A 21,702-nucleotide genomic window follows, 5' to 3' on the forward strand; every position below is an offset into this window, starting at 1 on the left:
CTGGTACTGATCCCGCTTAAAAAATGGAAAAAAGCAGGTTTGGAAAACGGATGAATTCCCTCGTAATAGGCATACTGTATATAATGTCTGAACTCAGACCACACTAGATACTGTAGTAGTGCACGGTATCTGCGGCTTGCGAAAAAAGTATTAAGCGTCTCACAGACGGTGGGTGTGTTTTTCAAGAAACTTCCCTGTTCCCTGAAGACGTCACTTCCTGCCCGAGTTTAACGTCTCTTGCGTCTTCCCCGCGCAGGTGCTGAGTGGCTGTCCGCTGAGCTCGGCTGGTGTCTGTTTCTGTTTGTAAACACCACTTGAGCGGAGGCAAGCGTGGAGAGACGGTGTAGCAATGGCAGAGAAGGATGACGATGAAATAATCGAGCACCACGTCTGCGAGGAAATGGAAAAGAAAACGAATCGCAATCTAGATTCCCATTCATTTCTAGAAAGTGTAACCCCATCGGAGAAAGAGGGAAGCAGTAGTACGCAGTCTTCGCACCGGCTACTGGCGTATAGTGATGCGCTCATTTCTATCATCGCCACTGTCATGGTGAGACGTGTCATCATATACTCCTTTCCCCTCCTGTTACGATATTAACATTTGTATAATTTATTTTAAGGGGGTCCGTTTTATAGGGTCATGGCGTCATACTGTTATATTTACAGTGATTGTCGTAGACCGTGAGAAATGACATTAGTGTGGCCATTCAGAGGTCCAGAGTATCGTAAATTTTATATTTTTTTTCCAGGATTGAAATTGAATAAGCTACTATGTTGAAATATGACATATAAAAACATGTTAAAATGTCATTTATTCATCAGTATGTCCATTACTTTGAAGAAAAAAATATTTTAGTTGAAGACCTGAGGTCATTCAGTGTAAACAGTTGCAGTAATGGAGGAAATCAGGAACGGTCACTTAAGTTTACAAATCTTTGAAATAAAACAAGCTAAAAAAAAACAATAGTTTGAAAGTTTGTATCAACCGTCCAGTGTCAACAGTTTGCAATAATGGAGGAAATATGAAGGGTAAAAACTTCATGGCACTGTGTACAACTCCTTAAATAGCTTCAACGTCTGTTGAACCATTTTATACATCACATTTAAATGTGAAAGAGGTGAATGGGACTATAAAGAAAACTTCACGAATGACCAAAACAAAACACACAGACATCACAAGTCAGCATTTTTCTATCTGTGAGCTGCATCTGAGATACCAACTCTTTGAGTTTTGACTTAAAAATGTATTTTGTGTCCCATTAGCGTACTCATCAAGACTCCCTTTTAGTGAAGTCCAATTACCTCTTCTGGATTTCTTTTAACTGCAGGGACATCGAGCTAGGACCCCCTGGTTGGGAGACATAGCATCTCTATACTTCTGACCTCCAAGTATGACTTGGACTTGCAAGCATCTTCTTGACTATATACCTTCTAAGGAACATTCTCTCCTTAAGGGACTATGTGCTTCAACCTAAGACTGCAATACAAAGTAGTGACCTCCAGTCATCACTGGACATTGCCTTAAATGGGCCACTGTTCTAGATTTCTAGGGAGATTCCTACACTGCACTGCAGCCTGGCTGCTAGGATGTACCATATAGATTTTGATCTCCTTCTGTGGATTATCAATTTGTTTGTCTACTACACAGCGTCTTGCAAGATCATCACATGTTTTCATCATTTCATGGTACACCTCTCTCTTGCCTTTTCAACTTTACCTTTCCAGAACACTACTCATGTCAGGTTCCACCCCTGCCATTGGTATGATGAGTTGTGCACTCCCTGCTGCTGCAGATTTCCCTTTTTCCTTTTGAGAAGGACATCTTTTGCAGACATATTGCCTACTGCAGTTATAGAGCTGCTGTCTCACAGTAAATAGACCAAAGTTTGCATCGTGGGTCTTCCCTGCATGGAGATTGCATGTTCTCCTCATGTATGTGTGAGATTTCTCTCACGGTCCAAAGACATGCAGGTGGATTGGCAAAGCTAGTGTGTGTGTGTGTGTGGTGTATCCACCTTGTGATGGATTGGCACCCAGTCCAGGGAGTGTTCCTGCTTTGCATCCTGTGCTTGCAGGGATAGGCTCCAGCCTCCTGTGACCCTGCTCAGGATTAAGCAGGCTTGGAAAATGGTATGGTACATTATTTTGCCTACCTTGTACTCCTACATAGTATCTTTACACTTGTCAGCATTTACATTTGTCTTTCTACAATAGATTTATATTTGGGTGGTTTTTGCTGAAAATATTTATAATAGAATATGTGATCATGCTATGGTGAGATCTAGAAATAAAAGCACACCATGTATCATTCTTAATCAAAATGAGTATCAATCCTGGCAGCACTGGGTGCCATTTCATTGGAACACCCACATAACACAGAGGACCAAGATTTGCAAAAATGTGTCCATACTCAGATTTGAGCCTATTCTTAGATTAGTTGGTGAGCTACATAATTTGTATATTTTTATAAAATATATTCTGCAAGCTAATCTGTGTCTGATTAATATTATCTTTCAGATTCTACCGGTTTCACATACACAAATAGAGCCAGACAAGGTAAAGTTTTTTTTTAATGAAATATGATGTTTACTTCATTACTGCAATTAGTTCATTAGGTATTTTCATATAATTAAATCTTAATGTACCTTTATGTTGCTTTGAACAGGAACTGCAAGAAAGTTTACAACGGGTTTTAGCAGCAAAAATTGCAGTGTACCTGACAACCTTCCTAATAGTTACTGTGGCCTGGTCAGCACATGTAAGGTATCAGCACTAAATATTTTTCTATTTTGAAAAGATTACCTAATTTATGAAATTTTGGCCTCTTAAATAAAAGGCCACATAGGTATAAGCACAGAAGTAAACAATAATTAGAAACTGGTGAACTGTGAAATATATGTCTTTCTGTAAATATGTAGATCTGTTGGATTCTCACAAAGTGGCATAACACAGACATGGCTACTAGCTAGTGCTGTCCAAATTCTCCTATAGTTTCCTTAAAATACCCAATTGTTCACACCTTCTTTATCCTTTTTAATAAGATGAATTACATTTGCAGGTCCCTTTTACAAACATGGACAAATTTATAGGTACCCTTACAGCTCATTGAAAAAGTGCTGAATGTCTCCTGAAAAGTGATTAAATGAGAAGAACTTGTCCCATGTATACCTGCATGCCTTTGATATGTCAGAGTGAAGCAAGCAACTGTGAAGGGAGATAAAGTATTGCTTATTCTACAAAGATATTGTCAAGTGGCCTGGGCACATTTGCTGATATCCCTAGTCTATTTAAATGGAGAAATGTAGTCACCCCACTGTTTGGTATAATTGTGTGTCCCACACTGAACCATAGACCAGTGAAAGCAAAGGAAAGCTTTGTGTGAGGAGAATAAGCATTTTAAAGGCAAAGGCTATAAGACCATCAAGTATAAGGAGGGTAGACTGGGGCAAGCTTTTAAGTGTGGATACAGTTGAGGAGCAATGAAACAGGTTTAAAAATTATTTACATGTAATGCCAGGACAGGTACATAACCTAAATTTGGAATTAATAGGAAATTTTAAAAAAAATCCGCAGCGGGTTAATAAGAGTTAGAAAAGAAGCTGAAAAGGAAAAAAACAGTTGCATAAGGCGTGTAAGACTCCAAAATAAATCATAGAGTGTATGAGAACATGAGGGCAACCATTAAGAAGGATACTAGGGAGGCTAAAAGACAGTTGGAGAGGAATATAGCAGATAAGGCAAAATACAACACTAAAAGATTCTTTTAGTATTTTAGTAGTAAAAGAACAGTCAAGCAGGAGGTGAAGTGTATCAGTAATAGTAAAGGGGAATTAAAAGATACAGACAGTGAAATAGTGGATGCCCTAAACTTGCATTTTTCTGAGGTCTTCACAAGTGAGGAAGTGGATTACCGCCCAGAGGTAAATTGGGCTAATGAGGTTCTGAGTGATTTAGAAATTGTAGATGGAGAAGTACTTCTCAGATTAAATAGGCTGAAATCAAACACATCACCAGGACCAGATAATTTTTACCCTTGAGTTCTTAAGAAGGCTAGTGAATACATATATAAACCTTTGACACATATTTTTAGGATGTCATTGTGCACTGGGGAGATTCTGAAGGACTGGAAAATGGCAAATATTATCCCATTATATAAGAAGGGAGACTGGGCAGATCCAAGCAACTATAGGCCACTAAGCTTAACCTGCATCACAGGAAAGTTAATGGAAGGAATTATTAAGGATAAGATTGAGCACCATATGGAAAGTACAGGAGTTTTTCTGAACAGTCAGCACAGGTTCAGAAGAGGGAGGCCATATTTTACTAACATGTTGGAATTCTATGAGGAAGCACCAAAAGGATATGATCAAAATGGGGCATATGACATTATTTATCTTGACTTTCAGAAACATTTGATAAGGTGCCACATGAGAGGTTGGGCATCAAATTTAAAGAAGTGCGAATTCAGGGTTATGTTTGTAGATGGGTGCAGTATTGGCTCAGACACAGGAAGCAGAGGGTGCGAGGAAATATAATAATTGGATGATATTAAGAGTGGTGTTCCCCAGGGGTCAGTGCTAGGGCCGCTGCTATTTTGAATATAAATATATAAAGGATTTGGATAGGAAGATAAGTAACAAGCTAGGTAAGTTTACAGAAGATACAAAGATAGTTGGATTGGCAGATAATTTGGAATCCGTTAAATCATTACAGAAGATGATCTTGGACAGCATACAGGCTTGGCCAGATTTGTGGCAGATGAAATTTAATGTCAGTAAATGTAAGGTATTACACATAGGAAGTAAAAATGTTAGGTTTGAATACACAATGGGAGGTCTGAAAATCAAGAGTACAGCTTATGAGAAGCATTTGGGAGTCGTGGTGGACTCTACGCTATCAACTTCCAGACAGTGTTCAGAAGCCATTAAGAAGGCAAAGAGAATGTTAGGTTATGTAGCATGATGTGTGGTGTATACTGTAAGTGCAAGGAGGTTATGGTCAAGCTTTATAATGCACTGGTGAGGCCTCATTTGGAGTACTGTGTGCAGTTGTGGTCTCCGGGCTACAAAAAGGACATAGCAGCACTAGAAACTGTCCAGAGAAGAGCGACTAGGCTCATTTCAGGGCTACAGGGGATGAATTATGAAGAAAGATTAAAAACTGAGCCATTTCAGTTTAAGCAAAAGATTTCAAGTGTTTACAATTATGAAGGGAATTAGCACAGTGGATTGAGACTGTTATTTTAAAAACAGTTCATCACGAACATGGGAACACAGTTGTAAACTTGCGAAGGGTAATTTTGCACAAATATTAGGAAGTTTTTCTTTATACAGAGAACCACAGACAATTGGAATAACCTACCAAGTAGCATGGTAGACAGTTGGGCTAGGCGGTATGACCAAAATTCTATATCACGGTATTTTTCAAAATTATACCAGTTTCACGGTATTCAACGGTATTTTTTTCCCCATGCATGAGTGGATGAATCACATTGAATTACAGTTGCAGTCAAAATATAGCACCGTTTTATTGAACAAATTTTGCAAACAACTTAAAACTATAATTTTGACAACATATTTTCAACCATCCAAAGAGGCATTTAGACTTAGTAAAATATCCAGAGGTGCTTGTCAAAAGTTGTATTGCACTGAACATGTCTTAGAAAAGGAATAAATAGTAAATATTTTTTGTAAACCAACTACACTTTCTGTTAATGTTAACAATCTCTGTCCACTGACACGTTAGCTATATGGATTGTAGTGGTGTTGGTTATCTCGATCTGTCGCTTGTTTTTTTTGTCGTAGGCAGTCCTCTAGCAAATGCGTCTACAAGTGTCCTCACAGGTGGCGCAGTGGTAGTGTTGCTGCTTTGCAGTAAGGAGAATGTGGAAGATTGTGGGTTCGCTTCCCATTTCCTCCCTGTGTGGATAGCGCTTTGAGTACTGAGAAAAGCGCTATATAAATGTAATGAATTATTATTATTATTATTAAGTGACGTCTGACTTGAGTGTCCTCTAGCTTTTTCAGTTTTACCTGAGGACGTGGAGGGTGCCAATCTTAGTTCCATACATTCATGGTACTCCAAAGCATGTTTGCGGCTAAGGTGGTGCAGCAAATTGCTCGTGTTAACACCTCCAGCAACAACTTTAGCTCAACAGCATTTGCAGTAAATAGTTGTTTGGTCCACATCCGACCTTTTAAAACCAAAATCTCCAGGCAACAGACGTGGCTCCTTTTTTCGGCAAAAGTTCTTGTGTGTCATCATGTTCAACTTTATCGTCTGCTACAGCTTCAGTTTCGGAATGTTCTCTGTCATTTTTCACCGCTCAATACCTCCACTAACGCATGTACTCCGTTGCATGCGTGTTTAGCGGTGTAGCAGTGAAAAAGGTCCCCCTTAAACAGTTTCCCGCTGCGCCACGTTCTGAACATTGTTTAGGCTATTTAAACCGGTATTGCAGTATAAGAAAAATACATATCATAACAAAAATAAAAAATGGTTTTCGGTATGAACCGGTATACCTCCCAGCACTAGTAGACAATAAGACTTTAAGGACTTTCAAAACAAGTCTTGGATTTTTTTTAGAAGAATTAAGTGGCTAGAACTGGTGAGCTTTGTTGGGCTGAATGGCCTGATCTCATCTAGATTGTTCCAATGCTCTTATTGATGAAGACCCAGGAACTCCACTGACTCCATTGTTGAAAGACAAAAATAAAAAAGACAGACTGGAATTTGCAAATTTGCATATTGACAAGCCACAATGTCATTTGGGCAGATGAAAAATGTGGAGGAGGCTTGGTTATGTTTTGGGTCTTTTTTGCTGCATCTGGCACAAGGTGCCTTGTGTCTGTGCAAGGAACAATGAAATCTGAAGACAATCAAGACCTTCTGGAGTGAATCATACTGCTCAGTATCAGAACACTCTGTTTCAGTCTCGGGTCATGGATCATCCAACAGGATAATGACCCAAAACGCCCAGCTAAAAGCACACAAGAATGGCTAAGAACAAAACACTGGACTATTCTGAAGTGGCCTTCTATGAGCCCTAATTTGAATCCTATCGAACTTCTGTGGAAAGAACTGAAACATGCAGTCTGGAGAAGGTCCCCTTGAAACCACAGCTGACACAGCTGGAACAGTTTGCTCATTAAGAGTGGGCCAAACTACCTGTTGACAGGTGCAGAAGTCTTATTGAAAGCCATGGGAATTGGTTGTTTGCAATGATTGCCTCTAAAGGTTGTGCGTCAAAATATTAGGTTAAGGGTAACATTATTTTTGTCTGTGCCTTTTTTAATTTGTGTTATTATTTGAAATATTTTTTGAATCAAAATTCTAAAGCAAAATCTGATTTTTGTTAAACACGGAATAAATAATGATGCTTGCTAATTACGTTTGTCAGTTTCATGTTATTTCAGAGACATTTGTGGGTTCTTCTCCACACAATAAAGTTAGAAGTAGTGTGAAATATACAAAAGTGTACACAAAGGTGTAGGAGATTGAAAATACATTAATCGTCCATGTTGATATGGAGAGTGTTTACCTGTAACTTTCCACAACATTTACAATTTAGGGGAAAAACTATTTTTGCACCAGGTTATGTAACATTTAATGTTCTTGCAATATCTGCCATACCACAGATATAAAAACTGCTAATGCCAGGTATGTTGGAATCCTATAAAATGGCAGACATTTTCAGTAGTTGTTTATAAGATGTCTAAATAAATGACTTTGCTTGATTATGTTATGTAGGTGTATCCCTGTAGTGTAATGGTATAAATTCAAAGTATCTGCTTCCTCACCACACATTTCCTAAGACATATTTCCATCAAAGTACATTTGAAATTATTATGACTAATATTTATTTGCAAGGTGATGTTTTAATTTCATATTGTCAATATTCTGTAAGATGATTCAAAACTTCAAAAATTATTAAAAGGAATCAAAACTTTTATAATATGAGTAGTGTGAAAAAATATTCTATTAATACATTTAAAAACCGTAGAAAGTGAACATGTTTGATTTTTCAAATATTATTTGGGAATGTTAACATTAATTATATGTTTCTCTGAATGACTGAAAGATATTTTTGTCTTAGAGACAGTTAAAATCTGTATTTTACATGTCACATTACAGTTTGAGTTTGTTTTGCAGGTTGTTTCAAGTGATTGAACGCATAGATGACTTTTTGGCACTTCTTAACTTGGTGAGCTTTTTTTTTTTTTTTTTGTTATTCATGAGTGTTCTTCAAATGATTAATTTAATTGACATTCCCATAATAGGACTGTCACTGAAATTACAGCTTTAATTTAGCAAATATAATAAAAAATTTTAGTAAATATATTAAAAATAATGGTACATATTGTAATTTTCTTAACTTCTGGATATTTATTTTGTGGAATAGAACAGGAAAGTAAGGTAAAGAGGTAAAAAGGAATAAAAGGGCGTTGCTTTTACTACTTTGCCCCGCACTGGCCAGTTGTGAATGAGTGTAGATGTGCCCAGTATTCCTCTATCTTCCTGCAAATCTCAACTAAAAATTACATCTTTGGAAAATGAATGGTTGAATTGAAGGCATATTTCATTTTCTTTTGCTTACACAAAAATTAGGATAAGTTTTTACATTATGGGCACTATTTAATTAAATACATCTTTTTGTTTTGGTTTGTAAGAACTTGTATAATTGTAAAATTATATTTGGTTGTATAGTCTTGGATGAAGAGCATGCAAAGTCTAAAACTGGACTTTTAGCCTTGATGTTCTCTATTTATTTAAAATCAGCTAAGATAATGATTTTGTTAAAGTCTCTTTTTGTTTAGGGGTCAGAACTGAAAAGAATTCTCATTTTAGGCAGTTTCTATTCCTGCAAAGTCAATGGCCAAAAATTACTCTAGATTGTGAAGGCATTACTATACTATGGAGATGAAAAGCAATATTTTAATATTACATAAATATGTTGTCTTCTTATTTAGTAAAATGCCGGGCTTTAGTTTTTATTTAACTTCTCTGTTTTTTTTATCACTGCTATAGCAGTTGCTGCAGTTTTAGTGTGATCTGGCGGGACTGATGCTTTAAAATTACACTGCAGCATCATAGGGAGCTGCAGCCTGTTTCAGGATGCTTAGGATATGAAAGCAAAGTAAATGCTGCTGTACTGAAGTATACTACTGATCTGAACTTTGGGCTGCAGATTTTGTTAATTTCAACATCATTTCAGGTTTTACACTTATCTGTGTTAAGGGTAAAGGGCACCTTTTGCTGTGTGCTATTTTGTCCTATTGAAGGGCAGCATTGAATGTTCAGCAAGTCTAATTGTTAGATTTTGGCCAAACACTTTTGTGCATTTAGGCTTTCTTTTTTCAGTAAACACCCATTTTGAGATTGAGATGATGGCATAACAATATTTTTGGTTGAACTGTAGGGTTTTTACAATTTGTGGTCTTTCCAGTTTGAAAATCTAGTAATCAACTGCAAAAGGAGTTGCACATGATGAAATCTTCACAATTTTAGATGAATAATTAGCAAAAAGCAATATTTGCATTGTTCCAGCAACACCTTGTTTGAGAATTGCCAGTTTGAACAATTATGAAAACAGAGTGTTTTATTTTCTGCAGGTCCAACTAGATATAAAAGTACTGTATAGTTCCATGGAAGAGCATTGGGTTGCAGTTGTTCCAGCAGAAGCCAGTTATTAGTCAGTTATTAGGTGTAAGGGGTAATTACTTTCAAAGGCAGCACAAGTTGATGTTGAATTACTTTTTTTGTTGAATAAGTGTTATTTGTTTTCTCCAGGGGCGGCACGGTGGCGCAGTGGGTAGCGCTGCTGCCTCGCAGTTGGGAGACCTGGGGACCCGGGTTCGCTTCCCGGGTCCTCCCTGCGTGGAGTTTGCATGTTCTCCCCGTGTCTGCGTGGGTTTCCTCCGGGCGCTCCGGTTTCCTCCCACAGTCCAAAGACATGCAGGTTAGGTGGATTGGCGATTCTAAATTGGCCCTAGTGTGTGCTTGGTGTGTGGGTGTGTTTGTGTGTATCCTGCGGTGGGTTGGCACCCTGCCCAGGATTGGTTCCCTGCCTTGTGCCCTGTGTTGGCTGGGATTGGCTCCAGCAGACCCCCGTGACCCTGTGTTCGGATTCAGCGGGTTGGAAAATGGATGGATGTTTTCTCCAGTACTACAGTATTTCTCTAATATTTGATCTTAGTTAAAGACTTAAAATTGTGTAGTAATAAGAGAAAATCAGGAAGGTGTCAAATATTTTTTCGCAGTACTTTGGGTAAAGCAACACTGTGGATATGTTTGTATAAGTGTACCCTAGTGCTCCATCAATGGATGGTGTCCACCTTGCATCCATTCCTGCCAGGACAGGCTCTGCCCTCCTGCAACCCTAAACTGGATAAATAGATAAGGTATTTAAAGGATGAACAAGTCTTGTTGGCATTCCCCTAAAATTAAATGCTTGAATGTGAGTTATTGTACAGTGTACTGTATGTTTTATTTTATGTCATCAAACACAGTATATGCTTTTCTGTTCTACAGAGTATTAATATGTAATGTTTTTATATTGTTCAGTAGAACACACACATACTTGCATATCAAAAGCAGCTAATAATGTTCTTGTTCTCTCACAGGCATGTATGATGCTAATAACTTTCCTGCCATATACAGTGAGTGTCCTTTTTATTGCATGATTAAATATTAATGAAATTAAGTTAATAAACTGGAACGATTTTTTGTGAATTCAGAGTTTTAGCTAGTTGCATACATTTTCAAGTTTTGAGACATGGAGGAATTTTCTTCATTTGTTACTTACATATGACTGCATTTAGTTATGTTAACTTTTTTATCCACATTGTGATACCCGTTTCCTTTAAATGACTAACGTATAATAAATATACTTATATTTAGTATACCCTAGGCAAGAGATGCAGTGTCACTTGTAGATTTATTCATTAACTTATTTTACTTAGATAAAATGTGATTAAAACAGAACATTGTGCATGCAAAGATGAAATGAATGATTGACTTTGATTCATAAAACCAGAATATTTATCTCACTTTATTTACATAAAAACTGGATTCTAATTTTAGGCCTACAGGCCAGTCTAAACCCAGGTAACTTGTAGGTTTCATTTTTATTCAGTTGTTTATTGTATGTCTTTTTTTCTTTTTTTAATTAGTTTTCACTGATGGTGACCTTTCAACAAGATTCCTTTGGAATACTATTGTTTTGCTGTTGTGCTATAGTTATTGGTCTAATTCAGGTAAGATTTTTTAGTCATTGAATGAATTGTGTGCCTACAGCAGAATTTGTTTTATATTTACTGTATACTGTAGATAACATATTTACAAAGTGATCATGTTCGGGTTAAATGTTGAGGAAATTAACTTTTTAGAAATGCCAGAGAGAGGTGTTTACATCTTCTTGCAAAAGTTAAATCAGAGTCATAATCGAATGATTACTGAAAACTATGTAATAATCAATTAGACTAAGCTATGCTCATTTTTGGTGAATTTAAGTGTCTTTGGCAGTAAAATTATTGTTATGCCCCTGATAATGGAAAGACTGCTGTTATACAGATACCTATGGTAAAAAAAAGATCCTCACCAAAAACTTTAGGTATGTTTACATTTTGAGGAATAGTATTTAGCCCAGGTAAGAATACATACGTGTAAATTTAAATTTGAGTGAAGTGTTTCTTAAGGATTGTTTGCATCTGGAACTTTCGCATTTGTATTTAATCCATCCCCAATACAACCATAAGTGCTCCATTAAATTGTGTTACAGCAGGTGGTCAATATCCATCTGAACAGACAAAAAGCATAAAAAGCACTAACGCAGAAGGATACTGTAATTGAAATTATTTATATATATTTTCTTTCTGCATTTAAACTGTTGCTTAAGTCACGACTACCTGTGGGAAATGTTGTTGGTGTCTTTTCCAACTTTATAGAGGTTTTTTCGGTATAGGCTGAAGGTTACATCATTGTATGGGCTTTCTGTATTCAATATGCTTTTCAATCTAAGGGCTGTATAAATTAAGCATTATAGTGCAAGCACTTATTAAAAGCAGTCTGTTCCATCTTAAGCGACATTAAAGTACAATATAAACATAGCCTAAACAAATTATTTATTAACTGTTAAATAGTTTCCATTATAGTTAGTAGTGTACTGTGAATGTATTAATGTTAACAACATTCACTGTTGTTACAGGCTGTTATTGTTGTTTATGGATTTGACCGACCCCATCTACTGAATGGCCAAATTCAAATATCTGAAAACCAGACCTTCTACAAATACCATATCTTAAAGATTATCTTGAGAGTTCCAGTTTTCTGCTTTTTGGCTGGGATATTTTCCTTTATATATACCCCTCTTGTAAGTATTATAACAGAAGTGAAAACAATATACTGTGCATAGTACTTTTAAGAATGTTATGAAATAATATTGCACAGTTTCTATGTTTGTGAAGCCTGGCTGTTGTTAAATCTTTAGGATTTATCTAAAAGCCTTTATCGTATGTTAGTCTTTATAAGTCCCACTTATAAACATTAACATGTATAAGTTTAACCCTTCATACTTATTTTATTTCAGTTTTTGTTTTAAAAGAAGTGGGATTTTTTTAGTTAAGGTCATAAAATAAAATGTGACATGATTGTTGCAGTTCTGCAGTGAAATTCAGGCCAAAACGCTACATTATGATTAAAATTGGTTTACACTGGAGGACTTCTGCTTCACTCAGCATCCATATATTAAAATTCATACTTTAAAATATTTTTCTCAAAAATCCTTTTTTAAGCTTACAAAATAAAGATTACATTGTTCATGCAGTGCCAAAAGATTGTGTTGTCTCAATGGAAAATAATGTTTTGAGAGCCGCTTTTATTCATGGTCATAGAAAATGCCAAGTGGTTTCATAGAGGTTGTAGAGGAAAACATCCCTGCAATTATTATGGTTATTCTAATAAGACATTTAATGTATTATACAACTCTTTATTCACTAACTCAATGTTGGCAATATAAAAATAATTAATAAAATAATGATTCATAACTTATTATGCACCTCAGTTCATTATTTACTATTTCAGCTGCTTGTCTTTTATCAAAAGGACAGTTAATTTATTAATTGCATTATAATTTATTAGTAAATCCTTCTCACACCCTCAACTTTTTTTTTTTTTTTTTTTTAAACAACAGTCATATGTTCTCCTTGGAGTGGTTATATTCCTTCCTTACATTACTCATCCTTTAAAATGGTGTTGGGCCAAGGCAGTGGGTGAGTGAAATTTCCTAACTGTTATCATATCTGTTTAGTGAAAGAGATTCTACCTTTGTTTTATTAAATATAATTAATTATTACTGTGTTAGTCATACTAAATTGGTGTTTGTGTTGCAGGAATTTGTTTTGTTTGGTGTATCTAGAGCATCATTATTTTAAAAATCATCCATCCATCCATCCATTTTCCAACCCACTGAATCCGAACACAGGGTCACGGGGGTCTGCTGGAGCCAATCCCAGCCAACACAGGGCACAAGGCAGGAACCAATCCCGGGCAGGGTGCCAACCCACCGCAGGACACACACAAACACACCCACACACCAAGCACACACTAGGGCCAATTTAGAATAGCCAGTCCACCTAACCTGCATGTCTTTGGACTGTGGGAGGAAACCGGAGCGCCCGGAGGAAACCCATGCAGACACGGGGAGAACATGCAAACTCCACACAGGGAGGACCCGGGAAGCAAACCCAGGTCCCCAGGTCTCCCAACTGCAAGGCAGCAGCGCTACCCACTGCGCCACCGTGCCGCCCCTTTAAAAATAATATGAGTTGTATTTCTTTAATAATTGTCTTTCTAATAAAAACCTTTTAATGTTGTTATGGCAATAACTATTGAAAGTACTAATCTACAGTCATGTATCTTCTTTTTAAATGTGAGGTTTTCCCAGCTTACAGTTTCAGTTCAGGGTTCTATCTATACATTTTTTTTTTTTAAATATGTGATATGTGTGCTTTGAATTACAATGTTTAATTTACAGGGTTGCGCATAAACAAGTACCTCACACTCTTGAAGCTGTGATCATCATCCTGTTGACTTATGAGAATCTCTTTCTTTATGATCCACAATGTACATGACAGTATTTGGATTATATGACAGAAGCAGTAGTACATCATTTTTGCATTTCGCAGGAGCACTCGTAATGGGACATTGTTCTATGAATCCCTCATGCATCAAACAGAAAGGAGTATGCATGAACATTAAGAAATGTTTTTTTTACATTTTGTAGCATGGCTAATGTTGCATTCATTACTGAAAATCATTATGTGTGCAATGCTATTCATATTAAGTGTTTTTTCCCTTACATGTTGAAGAGGACCTAACTAAATACTTCTTGAGTATAGTAAGTTTGCTTTGCCTGTGGTTGATCATATGGTCTTTTGATATGAACTGTTTTTTCAAAAAGATGTGCTTGTTGTTTATGCAAAGCTTATGAAAACCACAACATGGAGTTTTGTTTTGGGTACATTTAAACCAATCGTGCAAGAGTATACTCACAGCTACCAGTGGTATGTGAGTAGGGTTGCCAGTTAATCAATCATAAGCAAGCTGCATTCTGTAAGTCACTATGAACATTCTGTAAGAAAGATCACAGCTTAAGATGGAATCAAAGTTGGTTAAAACTGAGGAGGATGCAAGAGGAGTAGACTGAGATGTTAAAAATAAATGGTAGTGTGCTTGGTTGGAGGGACAGGGCAGTAAATGACAAGTTAAATAAACCAGTTGCTTGTTTCTAAACTCTGTTTAAGAAGCTATAGTATGGCATGAGTGGAAAAAGTACTGTTATGGCAAGATACAAATCAAATGCACAGATCAGTTATTCATACTCTTCAGTTTACATTAACATTGTCAGGACTAACAGATGCCACTATGTCAATGCCAGACCACGTATAAAGTCAGAAAAAATGTATTGTCATATTTATTGCAGAGCTTAACGTGTTATTCACAATAACTCACTGACTTGTAAAACCTGTCTGTCACTCTGCCAGAGGACTGAAATGTGATGGAGTAAATAATTCCACTTCATTTTGTTATTTTCATTAGTTGATTATTCTGTACCTGTCAGTTGTGTTTGTGTGCTACAGCTCTTTTCTTCATTTACTGTGACACACTCTCGTGAAATACTATAAAGTTGTTTGTTGTTTACAAATATAAGCAATATGAAAATATTGCTTTTTCATTTCAGTTTATTATACAATTTTAATGTGTGACAAAAGGAAGCATTTGAAATGTTTTCATTGTTTACATTATTGATATAATATAAACGTTTTGCACAATTTCGTTTTCATATTGTAGTGGTAATAGTATTAGTTTTGTCATATGTACAGAGTACAGTGAAATTCTTACGTGCATGTTCAACCAACATACAAACCCTCTTACTGTTGTTTCAGTCATTGCAGCATTCGTATTAATCCCAGTAACAAAGTTAATACAACCATCCCCCACACCCGTTCAAAGTATCAGACTGCAGCCTATGACTTAATCAGTTTCTGATAATGATAACAAAATCAATAAATACAGCTGATTAGGTATATTTTATTAAGGTTTCAGTGTGAAGGATCAAATATATCATTATACAGGGTGAGCCAAAATGAAGTACTACATTTCTCAAGGCCATGGTGCGAGGTAGAGGCAGCTGAGTGGGTTGTGGTGGTGGTGGTCCTTTGATAGGCATTCCCTTGTAGTTTTCAGTTGGCAACATGCCTTGGTCTGTTGCGCACCGTGCTTTTGCTGTCAAAGCGTTCTTCAAAAACAACAAATCCATTACTATGCAACATGCCATCCGAATGCACTTTAGCATTCCTCCCAATGGGGACGTCCCAAATTGGAAAACAATTCTTCAGTGGGTGGCTACTTTTAGGCAGGCGGTTACAAAACTGAACAGAAAATCTCCAGACCGTAGACTGTATGAATGCCCGAAAACATCCAAGCTGTAAGCCCATCAATTTTGCAGTTTTCTAGACGCTCAGCATGCAAACATGCTTCTGCCTTAGGCATTTCCAACATGTCTTTGAAGAGGATTTTGCATGAGGACCTTAATTTCCATCCATACAAAATGACGGTAGTTCAGGAACTCATTGAGAGAGACTGGAAGAGGCATAGAGAGTTGTGCGCGAACATTCTGCAAACTGTTCATTGAGATGCCATCGTCATGTTCAGCGATGAGACACATTTCCATTTGAATGGTTGCATAAATAAGCAAAACTTTTGCTACTGTGCCGAAACCAACACTCATTCATCAGAGACCCCTGCTCAGTGAGCATGTTACAGTTTGGTGTGATATTGCAGAATTTGGCATTGTAGGCCCTTACTTTTTTGAGGAGGGGGGAGTGACGGTCACCATCACTTCAGAGTGTTACATTGAAATACTGGAGAACTTTTTGCGGCCCTAAATTAAAGAAATGGATGTGGTGGATGTCTGGTTTCAATAGGATGGAGCAACAGCTCATACAGCGCCAAGATCCATGCAGGTTTTGCGGGAGATGTTTCTGGGGAAGCTGATCTCCCTGCGCAGCGATGTTGGGTGGCTTTCACGTTCGCCTGATCTTGCTCTGTGCAATTTCTTCTTGTGGGACTATCTCAAGTCAAAGGTATACACACACCAAACTCAAAACCTCAAGGATGTTATTCGCCACGAAATCGCTGTTATTCCCCTTGAAATGGCCGAACGAGTCATGCAAGCGTTCAGAAATCATCTCAAAGAGTGTATTGCTAATGATTGCCACCACCTTGAAGACATTATTTTTAAAGTACACTGAAAAAAATCTATTTTTGTATACACTTTCTGGTGTTGTAATAAAATTTATTTTATCTTGTAGCGTTTTTGTAGAATAATCGTTTGAAATGTGGTACTTCTTTTTGGCTTACCCTGTATGTTCACCAAACTGGGCACTAATGGTCATGAAGTGGCGTTTTTGTGAAGCCACCCAAACTTCTGCTTCAGGTTGCTATGGTGACATATATTATACATAAAATTCTGATATGTTCAGAACAATTCAGGTCAGTTTTGTGTGTGTCAGTATGACAAAATTCCATCCAAATTTATATTGAATTGGCAAATGTTTAAGAATTTATAATCATTTCCAAATTTTTGAGAAAATTGGTATTATTATAGCATCATCATTCAATCATTAAAATTATTATATTTTTCCTTTAGAATCCCCAAATTACATTAGTTGTATATAGTATAAATGATTTTGATTGAAATCTTAGTCCAATGACAGTGTAACTAGGTGTTCCTCTTTTCAAGTGTAAGTGCTGCCATTTTTCTCCACAAGTGAGTAGGCTGATGTCCTGAGTGTAAATTTTAAAAGATAGTCTCAAAATAATTAAGTGGACCTTCTACATTACTTGGTATGTATATGCTTACTTCGATCAAAGGACATAACCGCTCACAACGACAGGCAGACTGCCAAACTGATATAAACTAATGATAACCAAGCAGTACAGTGATATTTTTTAGTGTTGTCTTGATTGATTTTTTGTAGTGGTCAATAACTAATTAAAAACCAAATTATAGGTTAATAGTATCAATGGTGCTTAATTATAATGGCAGACAGAGCAGCTTACTGGTTAAGGAAGAACATTAGGAAACCTCACATTTGTACCATCATCCATCTGACATGCTATGCTGCTTTAATTGATAAATCACTTTAATAGTTTGTACATTTATTTACATTAAGTAAACTGATATGTAAACTGTGTGCCTGATATTCCCATATCTTGGACTACAGCAACCAGGAGATGTCAGTGTTTTCTGTATTAAGTTTTTTTTTTTTTTGCTTTTGCATTTGTTCACTGGGTTTAGTTTTTCCATTAACTATGTAAAATTGCTTTCATTACATTTTTACATCCACTGTCCATTACTTATTAGTAATTTTTTGCAATCACTTTATTTATTTCTCTATTCCCTATTTTCTAAGCTTGTTTAACATTAACATAAGCATGTAATTACTCTATTCCAAGTTGCCAGCATACTGCTTTAGATACCTTACTTGTGTTGTACAGTGCATAAGTCCTAGGCCGTCAAGAAAGTTATTTTTAAGGCTAGATAACTGGGCAGTAAATGGTTTGCTCATTACAGCACTATATAACTGTAGTTTGTAAAGTGTTGGATGCCTTGCCATACACATTGGGAGTCAACATTATTGAAATAACTTTCAGCTTTCTGCCTGTAATCTGCTTTTGCATTCGTTGTGGCTCTTTTCAAATTGGATCTGACAGCACTATGTAATTCATTGCCAGACCTAAAGGCTGTATTGCACTTTTTTAGCTGAAGCTTGACATCTCTGGTCATTCATGGTTTACTGTTTGGGAAGCATCGAATGTGCTTGCCAACTGTGACGCTATCTACACAGTTCTATATATAAAAGAGGACACTGGATGTGTACTCATCTATGTCTTATTGTGGAAACGGGTCCAAGTGTGTGCACTCAAAACAGTCCTGGAGTTGTATAGAAGCCCCTTCAGGCCGAATCTGGATGATTTTCACCATTGGCTTTATTTTGCTAATAAGAGATGTGAATGTGAGAAAAAGGGTTAATTGGTGGGACTGGCCTAAGTGGGAAACATTGTCCAGTGGTTTATCCTCTTGTAGTACAAGTCACGTGTTGGTAGAATTTAGGGAGGATAACAACAACCATGAACTCCGATGGCAAATAAAAAGGTTGGTATCTTACTGTCACATAACTCTAAATCTGGCGATCAGTGCCTGTCTATGATGGTTACGTTAATGTACCACATATTATTAGAGTAAATGCACAGCCCCCCTCTTCTGCTCTTACCGGACGGTCCAGTGTACTGTGCAGCCTGCTAGCACAATAGCATTGTTGGTGGATGTCCGTATGTAGCCAAGTCTCAGTTATTCTCATGACTAAGCAGTCCCACACAAATTTCTGTGTGGAAATAATCATATCCAGTTCTTCCATTTTATTATCGAGTGATCTGGCATTAGTAATATAAATGCTGGGCAACACAGTCTTCTTAGAAACATTCTTTAGCTTGGTCTGTACAATAGCCTAGAAGCCCTGTTTCTGCTTCCTTTCTCTGCGCTGCCTCCTGCATCTCTGGACTGGTATCGTAATTCACAGAGACCCCCACTGCACATACAGTCTCATTCGGCATGCATTCCTGTTAGAATTCCTTGCTGAAATCTCACAATAAAGAATTCCAATCTTTAGTAAGTGTTCCCAGTTATGTCGTTTTCGCTGAAGTTATAATTACACGGCTTGACAAATATGCTAACAAAACAAACGAAGCCGCTGCATCAGTCCATCCCGCCATGTTTTCAGCAAATAACAAACACTTAGTAAAGATGTTCGAAATTCAATAGCAGAAATTAACATCGTGGTTGGAACTACATTAAGGAACATAAATAAATAATGAACATCTTGAAAGAGTAAGAAGGCTCATTTACATGCTTTTGGTAAAAAAAAATACCACACATAGATTTATATTTGCAGAGGAGTGCAAACCTTGATATTCTCTAAATTTCAGGATGGTATAAACTCACTTCTGACTGAAAAAGCTGTAGGCCCTACATGGATTTCCACTGGAATTCCCTAAAAGTTTACTGCTAAATAATCACGATTAATGCTGGCAGTATTTGTGGAAGCTAGAGAATATATAACATGCTACCAAAAACAAATGCCGTGGTTTCAGTTATTTGCACTTTATTGTAGCCTGAAAATACTAAATGGAATATTCCAGAAACAATTCAAATTGCATGCCTTTCTGAGCAACGTTTTTCACCACTTTGGATACACAATGTCAAAAAAATATATAGTGCACAGTGTTCAGTGGTCACAAAGAAACTTGATTAAATGGATGAATTGAGTTTGACACAACTTGTGCAAAGTATAAGAAGTAATGGCTGAATGCAACAGCAGTGTTCAAAGATCTGTCATAATTTAAAACTTGTACTTTATCACAGAGGGCAAAGCAGCAAATGAGTAAGCCAGTACCGCCCCATTCAAGGAAAATGTGATGATAAATTAAGTGAGAGAATCTTACCTGATTTCATTAAGTCTCAGCTCATTCTGATTCTTGCTGATTTGCTAAGCAGAGACATGAGACAGTGTATCCAACCTTGCCAAATATCAAAACTGGATTATATCAATAAATTTATTGTTGAAATGCCATGGAATGTTTCAATGTCATTTTAAATCCGGTTCATCTGGATTTTTCCCCAGTATGATAATATACCATGACACAGAGCTAGGAAAGTTTGCAAATATGACAAAAAAATTCCATTTATTGCACTGCACCATAAATCCTCAAAATCACCAGATCACCATTGAGTCATCTGAGTGATCTATAAAGCAGGTAATTTGTAATAATGCATTATAATAGTCATAGAGCCACAATTCCTGTTCTGCACTTTGTAGTATGTTAAGTCCATTACCAACAAACTCTGGCAATTCTGAGGGCAAATATTGGACCAGTTCCTTGTTATGTGCAGCTAATAAAGTAGTCACTTATTTCTTTTTAAACAAATAAACATTACTTCTGTACTCAATTTTACATTATAGTTAGTTTAAAATGTATATTTCATTTTTATAACTAATATACTGTATGTGACTTTTCAAAGTGTTTGTGAAATAATTTTATTTGTAACATTCACTTTATAAAGAAAAAAGTCAGTTGTGTTTATTATTCTTTTTATTTGTGTGTATATTTATAGTGCAAACCAACTATGTTATATATATCAATAGACATAATATTGTTAACCAACATTAAACTGTTATCTAAATATATTATTCACTAGATAAAGAGCCCGTTTCGAAAACATAAGATGAAACGGGCACGAGTTTGTGTCAGCAGTGTATGAAGAACAAATGATAAGTAACGAAGAAGTTGTTTTGTAATGATTGTAGTCCGCTTTACTCATTAATGTACAGGCTTGTACTGTTTAGTTGATGAATTTTCCAGGCCTATAGTATAATATTGAATGATGAATGTTCCAGTACAATATGGAATAGTAATAAGTATAAGCACCACAAACCTGATATATGTGTATTGAATGAATGCGTAATTAGGCCTCGAGCTGTAGTCGAAATCGCCTTTCAGACCTCTAGAGCTTTAATCAAAGTCGCCTTTCTCTTTGAATTTTTGCGGACGTAAATCTGCCGCCTGCCGTGATGTCGGTCTCGTAAGGTTTTTCGGGCAGCTGCGCAGAAGGCGACTGCGCATTCGGCTTCGGACGTGCGCAGAAGACGACTGCGCATTCGGCTTCGGACAGGAGTGAGTGAGTGAGTAGGCTGGCGAGTTATATATAACATACTAGGGCTTTTCATAAATACAACTGTTGAACTCTTCACATGCCTGCTTTGCTTACATCAATTGATGTATTGTCACTAATGGTTTTAATAAAGTCATTTCAGTTTATATACTATTTATGTAACTTTTCTTGTAACCAATTATTGTTTTTTTTTTTTTTAAGGTCACCAGGAAGAACAACCAAATGGCATGATGTTCTACTCATATCATCCAAATGAACCTCTAAGCAAAGAGCGAATAGAATCTTTCAGTGATGGTGTATATGCAATTGTAGCCACCCTTTTGATTTTGGATATATGGTAGGTTATGATTAATTGTTAATATTGTTACACAATTGAAACTAAAACCAAGAAGCTGTAGTTTTCAAGTCAG

At 36.6% G+C, this 21,702-nt stretch overlaps 1 protein-coding gene across 2 annotated transcripts in view; it reads left to right on the top strand.

Moving 5' to 3' along the window:
- Nucleotides 1–252: 252 nt before the first annotated feature.
- Nucleotides 253–21,702, top strand: part of tmem175 (transmembrane protein 175) — a 31,558-nt gene continuing 10,108 nt past the window's right edge. Inside the window, exons 1-9 of one of the 2 annotated variants that reach the window (XM_028805610.2) lie at nucleotides 253–550; nucleotides 2,518–2,556; nucleotides 2,666–2,763; nucleotides 8,152–8,203; nucleotides 10,623–10,658; nucleotides 11,172–11,255; nucleotides 12,206–12,370; nucleotides 13,190–13,268; nucleotides 21,494–21,629. In XM_028805610.2, the coding sequence (XP_028661443.1) occupies nucleotides 350–550; nucleotides 2,518–2,556; nucleotides 2,666–2,763; nucleotides 8,152–8,203; nucleotides 10,623–10,658; nucleotides 11,172–11,255; nucleotides 12,206–12,370; nucleotides 13,190–13,268; nucleotides 21,494–21,629 (890 nt within the window). In that variant the 5' untranslated portion in view covers nucleotides 253–349. Of the gene's footprint in view, nucleotides 551–2,517; nucleotides 2,557–2,665; nucleotides 2,764–8,151; nucleotides 8,204–10,622; nucleotides 10,659–11,171; nucleotides 11,256–12,205; nucleotides 12,371–13,189; nucleotides 13,269–21,493; nucleotides 21,630–21,702 lie in introns of those variants that run through there. The other variant, XM_051929493.1, reaches the window with a different exon arrangement.

Source organism: Erpetoichthys calabaricus, chromosome 7 (assembly GCF_900747795.2).
Source record: "Erpetoichthys calabaricus chromosome 7, fErpCal1.3, whole genome shotgun sequence".
NCBI lineage: Eukaryota > Metazoa > Chordata > Cladistia > Polypteriformes > Polypteridae > Erpetoichthys > Erpetoichthys calabaricus.